The following is a 10,612-nucleotide window of genomic DNA, read 5'->3' as shown; positions in this document are numbered from 1 at the left end:
TCCGCCTTTGGAGACATGCTTTTTTGGGGGAAATAAGCACCTTCTCAGCCTTTTTACTGAAGTTTGCCATCTCCCTCCCTATCTCTGCCTCTGTCTTTTGTATTAATGGCCTTGGGTTTATGTTAGATTTAGTTATTGGGCATAAAGTTTCACCTAGGCGAGATGAAGTAAGTTCTAGAGATCTGCTAAATAACATTGTGCCAGTGGTCAACAATGCTGTATTGTGCACTTTAAAAATGTTAAGAGGTAGTGATAGATGATAACTAAACTTACTGTGGCAATCATTTTGTAAAATACACATGTTTGTACATCATTATTTTGTAACTGCACAATAACTAAACCTCTGTGGGGAGAGGTTGGAATCTTGTCTGAAGGCTGAGGTCTGTCTTTGTGTTAATGATAGGTGTCTCAGGATAGATCCAGAGACCTCTGCAGGAAGAAGAGGTACATTTCAGGAGGCTGAATGCCAAAAGGTGCTCCTGGATACAGGGTTTTAAAGGTGATGCCTGGTGGCAACCTGGAGCCAGGAAGGGAGCAGTAGTCCAGATAAGACCTCTTTTCCCCTAGAATCTTCTATAGTTGTGTAGGAACTAGATGCTTCCTATAACTATTTGTCTTTTTTTATACCCTAGTCTTCATTGTAAAGCTTTCTTCAGACCTGTGAACACGGAGAATGAAAGGAAAGCATCTGGTCCATGCTTGGGTGTGAGTGTTGAAGGAGCGGTGCTCCTCTCCCGCTGTGATGACAGCAGGGATTGTAACCAGGCAGGTGGGGGCCGTTCATGCAGTGCCTTGGTACATGACCCAACAATCAGTATTGGAAGGAAGAGGTCTTTATTTACAATATTCCAACCTTGGGGGTGATTAGAGCACTTATGCTCGGAGCCCCCCTTTCCCACAAGACACAGTGCTTCCCTTGTTCCCCAAAAGGCTATAAGCTAAAAGCAAAACAACTAGTTCCCCATATTCTTATTTTGAGCCAGCTGCCCAGACTGTTCTCGGGGAGGTACCAAAGTCGCTCTCCTCATGCAGCAGCTCTCCCCTTCAGGATCTGGGGTGCGTTGTCATCAGCCTCCATGTAATAGTCCAGGAAAGCATGTGCCATGTGGTACTGGATCATGGCAAAGTCCAGGGAGGCACATGTCCCAAGAGTCCAGGTAAAGTCTGGGTCTGCAAGGCAGCAGGTCTGTATCTAGCAAGGAAGCAGGTCTGCATCTTGCAAGGAAGGGTCTTTCATGGCTTTGGAGGCTGCTAGAGCAGGCACGATCAAAGCAGCCTGTTTGCTTTCTTACTAGCCCATGGCGGATCAGCTCCTGTAGCCCACATGGCTCCTGTCTCACTACCAGCAGCCTGCTGGAACCTACCTTCATTACCAGCTGCATCATAGCTCTCTCATGGTTAGTCTACCCTCTTCCAAGCCACAAGGCCGAACTCTCTCATGGCTGCCTGCCTTCAGTTTTAAATCCTGACCTGGAACTTTCTGTGTGGACTCATCTGTGACTTGACCTACAAGGAGTAACACTTGCCAGTTCTGTATAGTTTACATTCATTCGGCTGCCATCCCCAGTCAGGGAAAGGGTGACTCAGTGATCCAGGGGGAACCTACTTCCCCTTGCTAAGTCACAAATTAGGATACGCCCTTAAAGTCATGCCCTCCTTGCTGGGAAGCAGTAGCACAGCTATTAAACTAGCCTTTGTTATGAGAAGTATCTTAAGCTTTATCACCCTCTCCCCACATCCCCCAACCAAGGTTTGTGGGTTTTTTCTCCTATTTTCCTGGGGTACCCCTCACCCTGTACCCTGTTACAGGGTCAGTAGGGGCCCCAGGAAAATGTTGTTTAGGGGACATATTAGGTTGTATGGTCCAGAACATTACCCTTCAAGTGCTAATCCTGGGGATTGGTTTATTTTCTTATGAAAAATGTTATTTTTTTTAACATAGTCTCTAATATTAAGTATGAGATTATTTCTCAGAAATAACAATGGGCTAGACCAGAAAGGCTAAGTAAGACTCCAAAGTTCATTTACATGTTCATACAGAAGATCAACCTTGCCTGCTTTTCACTGGTGCTAGGCGTCTTCCTGTAGGGGTTTCAGGTAGAAGGGACCAGCCTGCCCCTCGCAGATCCACTCTTGGGGAGGTTCCTTTCCAACCTGTATTTGGATAACGTGCTGGGTTCCTGGCTTCCCCACCTCAGGTCTCACTAGGTGCCCATTGTCCCAGGATGCACATCAGTTAGCTGAATTACAGAGGGAGGGAAATTGTCCCCACAGGAGGAGAAAAGCAGCAATTCTAAATGCTAGGGCCAGTTGACCAAGGTGTCAATTCTTACTGTAGACTGAAAAACACAATTCTCATGATCCTCTTGCCTGCAATGGAAAGTGAAAACAGGAAAAGGTAATTTCGGGAGCTGTATAATTTCTAAACATTATAGCTACAGTGCTTAAAAGTGAGTGTTGAAGGTGGGTGGAGGACTTGGGTGGATTATAAGGGCAGTACTTTTCCCATGGAAAAAAACTCCTTCAGATGGACTCTGGGTTAAAAAAAAAAGTAACAGCTTTGTTGTAGCTGATTCTCAATCTCTCTCTCTCTTCCATTCTATATATTATATATGTACGTATCCCTCCCTCTCTCCCTCCCTCCCTCCCTCCCTTCCTTCCTATACATTTATCAACAAATTTTCTAAGCTTTTTTTTTTTTTCCTTTTTAAAGAATGCAAGGTTCGGTATGAAAGTGCTGGTCATTATTCCTTGTGCCTATTGATTCAGGACTCTTGATACATTTTACCCGGTGAAGTTGTAGGTATACGATCAAAATAGGTGGAAGTTCCGGTATAAAATGACTATCACTTCGCTGAGGATCAATCAAGTGGCATCTTATAGGACCTCAAATCCAGACTATTTTATAAAATGGGCCCTAAATTATACATTTGCAGAAAAATACAGCTTTTCACATGATATTGTCTAAAGGGATACATAGGAAATAGTCATGTAGAAACAGTTATTTGTATCATCAAAAACAAGGTAATGTGAGTGCTACAGCACATATAACCATTGTATATACTGATTAGGCAAGAGAGAAATGATTATTTTATTCATTTTACTATTTGTGAACATTATGGTGAAAGGTTGGAGCTAGGAAATCTTTGTGGGAGGCAGGATTATAGATTTTTAATAACAGGTGTGCAAGTTCAGTGGGGGCTCTTTCTTGCTTTTGGAGTGTTTGAGCAGCATTTCCCACAGCATCAGGCTCCTGTGCCATTCGTCTGTGCCACTCCAAAAGTGGCACACTTTTGTCTCAGTAGTGGAATCTGGAGCTGTCAGTGCCACTAAGTCCAGACAGCTGCTCCCACATCCCTTCTAGCCTTTAGTTGGCCTGTTGTAGTTTGGTTAAAGTTCCAGGGGAGATGCTTCCAGTGGGATTTATGTAGGAGCAAAAAGGCATGTTCCTACAGTTCATGAGGAAAAGGCAGAACTTGTGAAGAGACTATGATGGGGGCCAGAGCCTGCCCTTTCATTCATGCATCTATTCATCCTTCCATCTACCCATCTAGCCACCCAGCCAGCCAGTCATCCATCCTTCCCTCTGCCAATCCTTTGATTTTGAAGATATTTAAATTCCCCTTGCTCATTTGGGTTGGATAAGATCTATATGCATAAAAATTTAAGACTACGGTACTGCATCAAAGTTTTCAAACTTAAAAAAAAACTGAACCCTAAATGAAACCTCATATATGAGATAAATATGTTGCCATCTGCATAGTGATCTGGAGTTCCACTTGTTTTTCTTTCAACCACTGTAGCACCTTCACAGAATCCCTGGGCTCCCCAGAGCACAATTTACAGACTGCTGTGCTTTGGTATGAAACAAAGCATTGACGATGTGGTATAGGTGGTGGATCTTGGAGGAATAACGGGAAGGGAGGTCTCTCTGGGGCCTAGAGACTTTGGAGGAAGTATCTTGAAAGAGGAGTGTTCCTTGAAAGAGGGCCTATTTGGACCCATGAAGAGGAGGAGGACATACTTTGTGGCAGGGCAGAGGCTAGGTATGGGATGAACTAAGGCCCTGGACGTGGAGGTGGGGTTCAGGCAGTATCCAACTAGAAAAAGATGGCACCCTCAAACTGGGTAAGTGATGAGAAAATGAAGGCACACTTGACAAAGATATAAGCAGGGTTCAGAGAAAATAATGATGGATAGTGCAGAATCGTGGGGCTAGTGACAGCTGCTAGCCATTACTAGGGATGCGATGAAGTTTCCACCCTTGGACCCAGAGAGAGAGCTGGACCACCTGACAGAGATGTGGCCTTTGGGAGAGGTATGCAACCCATCCCTGGTGACCTTCAGAGAAGAAGACAAGGAAATAAATATCCCTACTTCACTTTCTCCCTCCTGCCAATGCCTTTCATTGTCCAACCCAGTTGGAAGCCAGAGGCTAAGGGAGCTCATAAAAATATACCTCCCAAAGCTCAGAGAACTGTGTTGAAGGGATCCAGAGGGGTAAATAGAAAAACCACATAGGTTAGAGCTCAAGGACCTTTATCAGTTAGGCGTTGCTCCCCTAATGCTATGTAATAACCACAAATCCCAATAGAACATACATAGCATGAAGCATTTATCTTCACAGGTCTGTGGGTTGGCTGATCTCAGTGGGCTTGGCTTGGTGGCTCTGTGGCAGGTTCTGAAAGCTGGGCTGGCCCTGCTTCTTGCCCCAGGTCTGTCATAGGTGGGGTAGCTTTGCACCTTGTTTGTTCATTCTAGAGCCCAGGCCACAGGAACAGCAGCTACTCAGGAGAAAGCCTCCACCTTCAGGGTAAGCAGATGTGCAAGCGGGCAAACCCTGGTACCCTAGCACTTCTCACACCTTTGGTCATGTCACATCCACAATACCAGCCAAAATAAATCACATGGCTGAGTCCAAGTCAAGGGGCAGGAAGGTACATGCCTCCGAGGGAGATGGGGGAATTGCCAGGTTGCATGGCAAAGGGGTGGATACAGGGATATATGAACAACTGGAGCCAGCAATTCAATCCACCAGTCTCCATAGGAGAGCAGGGTGGAAAATATGGTGTATAGGATGGGAGTTAGTGTGGGCAACTTTGGATGGTGCAGCTACTATTTCTACTCCCTTCCACCCAAATCCAGTCTCCTGTCCTTTTTTTCTTAATAGAATTTTTACCGTGGCATGTGACTTTTTTTCCTAAACCAAAGACTGTATTTCCCAGCCTTCCTTACACTTAAGTGAGGCTATTTGACTAAGTTCTGACTAAAGAGATGTAAATGGAAATGATGTACACAATTTCTGCTCTTAAAGGGATTCATTTCTTTCTCTATCTCCCTCAAGCCTGCTTCCTGACGTGTGGGTGTGGTGCTGAGTCCTCTTGAGAATGAGGGTGATAGCTTCAAGATGGCAGAGCAAGAAGATACTAGGAGGATGGCTCCCTGGGTGTTGATGCACATAGTAGGTGTGAGGGACAGATGCCTCCCTTTTATTTAGGCTGCCGTTACTTGGTGTCTTTCTTTCAGCAGCCAAATCTATAATTATTACAAATTGATAGGAACCTCTACTCTTATACCTAATAGGAGGGATAACACACAGAGGTACAAATTAATTTTTTTTAGTATTTATTTGGTCTAAGGGAGAAGAAATATCCCAGTTTTAGTTTTTTGCCCTGTCACCCCCATCTGATATTTTGAAAGGAAGCATTATTAGTGAGCCAATTGTTAATGCAGAGTTTCCTTAATGATATCAGAACAAGCAAGATTGGGGCTGGGTCCGTATGTGAGCAGAGGGCCTGGTGGGAAGAGAAGATAGATGTGGGGAGAGAGCTATTTGCTCCTTGTTGTGTGATTCACATGTAGGAAGTAGAGAACAGGATTCAAACCTGAGCTGGTTGGCTCCAAAGTCCATCTCTTATTCAATACTAATCATATCAGAGAACTCTGTGAAAGGTCCAGCATCTCTAGAATCTAGGGTGGTTTCTGCAAACTAGATTTCCCTGGGCTTCAGGTGTGTTGGGTGTCAAGTTGACAACAAAGGGTTTAGTCTAGTAATTTTATCTACTGTGCAAATTGGGATTCCTCCATTATCTCCTCGATTCTGTAGAAGGAGAGAGGTAATCTTGGTGGCTCAACTGGATTTCTTGTGGCAAAGAACAAAATATAACGCAAAAAGCCCCGGCTGCCAGGAAGGTCACTATTGCAGTGCAGGAGACAGCATGGCAGGGTGGGAACTAGGACCGTGGCTTCAGATCTCAGTTTTTGGGACAATTACTTAACCTGACCGGTTTTCAGTTTCTTTACATAGGGATTGGAGATAATTTATGTCATGTTCATAACCCACAGTAGGTGCTCTCCTAGCTACAACAGAGTCAGTACTTTGTGCTTATTTACATGGGGTCTGGCCTAGTTCCTTTGCTCCAGGACACAGTGACTGATTTTAGGAATCTTATAATTCCCTGCAGCTTCCAGGCATGATTTTGTGGGTCATAGCAATGAGCAATGATTAAAGAATACAGCAAACTCTGGCACCAAAGGATGGAAGCCTGGCCAAAGGGCAATTCTCTATTCCTGGCCAAGAGGACTAAATGGAGACCCTTTGGTTAAGCCCACTTAAGGACCTGCCTGGATGAGCTGCTGGCAGGAGTCTCCTCGCTGGCAGCTGCCTCCTGCCCAAGTTGCATGGGTTATCCCTGCTTTGCACACTCAGGACTAATAAGTCCTTGGAGGAAGGCCGGAGACTGGGACACAATCCTGGCCATGGCAGCAGGGCTGGACCTAGACAATTCACTCATAGACTCATTTACTGAAAAATTTGAAAACCAAGGGCTCTGCCTCTGGCGAATTAATGTTGGTATTCCAAAGCCTGTTTTTCTCTGGACTTTTGCCTACATGGTGTAACGCAGGCATGCTATGTACTTATTTGAACAAGGAAACGTAGAAGAAAGACGACGAACAAGTGGAGCGAAAAGCTTTTTAACATCTGCTTCATGATTTGTAAAATAAATATGATGCCATGACGTTAAGGGATTCTTCCCAGGAAAATGTTGCCATTGTACAAAGAAACATCTTGTTAAAAAAGATTGAAACATTCACCTGTACTTCTAAAGCCGTTAAGTATAACAGTAAGAAAAGGGGTACTTCATCCCACTGCCCTTTAGAAACAGTTTCTAGAGATTTCCCTGACTTAGCCATATACTGGTAAATTGAGTGAATCTGTTTTACCATCTAATTTTTTTCACTTAATTTTCCATTCATTTTGATGGAATAATATGTATAATACATATATTCAATATAATGGATACATAATATCCAACTATTATCAACATGAATTCCCACATTTATCCTGTTTGCTTTTCTTAATCTTCAGTCCTTTTAAGATTTAATAATTGACTGGCCACATTCACCTTTCTCTCTTCTTAATTCAGTAATTTTTAGGCTTCTCAACCTGTAGATTATCTAGGCAGTGAAGAGTTTTCCTCCATATTACCCGGAGCACTTGTGCACAGCATTTGGCCTGGAAGGAGGTATCAGCTCTACCTTCAGGGTATGCTTTTTGGGAAAGGATTTAGACAAGAAGTGGTGCTTAAACTCAGTCTTAAAAGGAGGTACTTCCCAGGTAAACAATGTAGGAAAGGAAATCCAGGTAGAGTATGGGGTGAGAAAGAGCAAGGAGGATAGTGCAGGTGGTTTGTAAGGCTGTTCCCCTGTGTGGTGGGTGAGGGTGGGTGGAGTTGCAGCTGGGGAAAGGTGGAAGGTGTGGCTGGGACCTGGTCACCAAGGGCCTTATGGCCCCTGCATGGATGGCCTATGGGCAACTCAGATCCTTTGGAAGATTGTAAGCTGGGGATAAGGGGTAGGATGAACTAGAATTTAGGGATGTAAGAATGAGGAAGCTGATCAGATTTGAATTTTTGAAAAGGACTATGACAGCAATGTGGGCGACAGCCAAGTCTTTGAATTAATCTCCGTTTCCTCATTTCTGGAGTAATGACTGTAGGTTTTGCGCCAAGATTAGATGAGATAATGTATGTGAAAGTGGTAAGTATATTTAAACTAATATTGTTGTGTGAGTCATAAGTGAGTTAACATGCTTACTTTTTAAGTAGAGATCAGTTTTGTAATCTGAGGCAAAATATACATGCTTGGTATTGGTACTTGATTCATATAACTTTCCACTTCCTTAAACATGGTTTTTGTTTTTCTAATGGGAGCAGCGCTTACTATTGTCTGCTTTCGCTTACTCTAACTACTACAAATTGGAAGGATAGGGGGAAGAGATGATGAACACTGATTACCAAAGAGGGAAGAAAAAGGTTTCTCTTCCCTGGCTGTGCATTCATTCTTTCAAGAGCCATTTTAGAAGAAAAATGGTTTCCATCAGCTCATAGCACATAGCAAGTCAGATGCCTGAAAACATCATATTTACAAAAACTGTCCTTCCAAAGGAGTATCAGTTATGAGTGGGTGAATAGAAACTTGTGTGTAAATAGCTAAATATACAAAGGAGTACATGAGGCAAATTATAAAATGTGATTCATCTGGTTTTATTCAGTATATTATTCATAAGGACCCTGGTAGTTGAAGAAAATCAGGATGTTGTAAAAGCTCAAGTCTGAAGCCTGTATCACACCTTGGTGAGGGTGTGACCCAGCAAATCACATCACCTCCCTGAGCCCCTCCTTTCTCTGTAAAATGGGGGGAGTAGTAAGTCCTACTTCATAGAGCTGCTGAGAGGATGACCTGGGATCATCTGACTGAAGTCCTCCGTACAGTGCCTGACAAATGATAAGCACTTGATAAGTTACCACTAGGGCTGGGAGAGGTACCTGAATCTCAGCTGCAGGAGCTAGCACTGTTCTTTTCTGATGATGGCATCAGACATTTAATTTCAAGTTGCTTCTGAACATGAGTCTTAAAAAACAGGGAGAGGATGAAAAAGAGGATTGAGTTTAGTCTATAAAAGGTCTTGAGCCTTGAAGAGCTACCAGAGTCCAGTGCCTGCGCTGTGTTGCAGGGCCCAGATGATGCTTGGTCCTGCCATCCTGACCAGGCCACACAGACCAATGGCAGGGCATAAAGGTGCTGAGGAGATGGCCGTTCCTGTGCTGCAGAGAGGGCACGATAGTGACCAGGAACAAGACGAGATAATCCACACGGCTGCAGGTGTAAAAGTCAAACTCTGTCTTTATTCTTTTACTGTTGTATTTGGAATGGGTAGCAGCACTGCCTGGGGAGCTTGGGAGGGGAGGAGAAGGAATCTGTTGGATGGAAATCTTACCTTTGAGCATCGGTTATATTTAGTGCTTATTTTCAGCATAGTTCATGTTACACTTTTCCATGGCAATCAAGGAGTAGAAGATAGGCTCAGAGAAAAGGTTCTTTGCAAAAGTTCAACAAAGTGGCCAAAAGTTTATTCTTGCGTTTTATCATGCATGTGCCTTGGAATTATGTTTTTTTGGAACCTGACTTAAGTAAACAAACTTTCCAGGTAGCACATAGCTGTCCCCATCTTTTTAGCATCTCTGCCTTTGGCTGATGTGATGCTGTATTTTCCTGACAGTCAGTATGAGCTCTGGTATGGGTCTAATACCTCACCCATAAAACAGGGCCTTCTAGATAGCCAGGTTCAAGTGCTCCACTTTTCCCAACAGATGCCTCTCCACCAACCCCTGCCTCCACCAACATGAAGGAGATGCACATCCTGAGTTAAACTCTGGGCCTGCCAGGCACACAGCAAGGGTGTTGGTTGGTGATCGGCTCGATGCACAGCCCACTTGACTGAGCCATTTATATGCTCAGGCTTGTCCTATACTGGCAAACTCTGTAAGGGCATTTCTAGACATTTCACGATTGGCTCCTCTGAGGAAATGATGCATTAAAAAAATATATACGTACACACACATTTAATTATTTTTAAAAAACCGCAGCTAAAAAAATTCTTTGCCATTGGGTAAAATTAAATCTGACAAATCCTTTGAGTTTTTATTAGTACCATATTGTTTTCTTTGGCTCCATGTATTATATTGGTAAAATGACAAAAAAAAAAAAAGAAAAAATTGTAAAAAGGCAAATATTTTGTACAAAAATACAGTTTTAAAAGCTCTTTAAGTATATTTCATATTATTAAAAGTTGGCCTATATATCTCTATGTCTGCATATTTTTTCTACATTTGGGATTTTAGAAACGTAAGGTACTGTTTACACAGTATATGTTTAAGTTCTTCCTAAAGCTCAATAACCAATGATAATCTTTTTATGATCAGAGCATTCCATACTTTGGAAGATATGACTTGCATAACTGTACAGTTACTGGCTGAAAAATCTATGTGATTCAGTCCATTTACATACTGAAAATCAATATGTTATACTAGAGGAACATTTTTGTTCCAAAGTCCTTGAGTAATGGCAGATGGTGAAGAACAATAGCTGTCAAATTTTTTCAGTAATTGGTTTTCAGTGCTTTTTTTTTTCAATCTGGTGAGCAGGTGATGCAATCAGAAGGAAGTATTCTTTGCCTTTAGAACTGTCCGAAAACTTGCTCATGTTATTACATCACAATCCATTATAATGAAGATGATACTACTAAAAGAGAGGAAAAAGGATGGGTGTT

The 10,612-nt window shown here is 42.9% G+C and overlaps 1 protein-coding gene across 1 annotated transcript in view; it reads right to left on the bottom strand.

The window, feature by feature from the left end:
- Positions 1-8,548: 8,548 nt before the first annotated feature.
- COLEC12 (collectin subfamily member 12) overlaps positions 8,549-10,612 on the bottom strand; it is a 199,174-nt gene continuing 197,110 nt past the window's right edge. Inside the window, exon 10 of the mRNA XM_054583425.1 lies at positions 8,549-10,584. Within this exon, the coding sequence (XP_054439400.1) occupies positions 10,565-10,584 (20 nt within the window). The 3' untranslated portion in view covers positions 8,549-10,564. The remainder of the gene's footprint in view (positions 10,585-10,612) is intronic.

This window comes from Pteronotus mesoamericanus, unplaced genomic scaffold, assembly GCF_021234165.1.
Source record: "Pteronotus mesoamericanus isolate MK-2021 breed Mesoamerican mustached bat unplaced genomic scaffold, CSHL_Meso_final contig_74, whole genome shotgun sequence".
NCBI lineage: Eukaryota > Metazoa > Chordata > Mammalia > Chiroptera > Mormoopidae > Pteronotus > Pteronotus mesoamericanus.
This window is presented reverse-complemented; position numbering and strand designations above follow the sequence as displayed.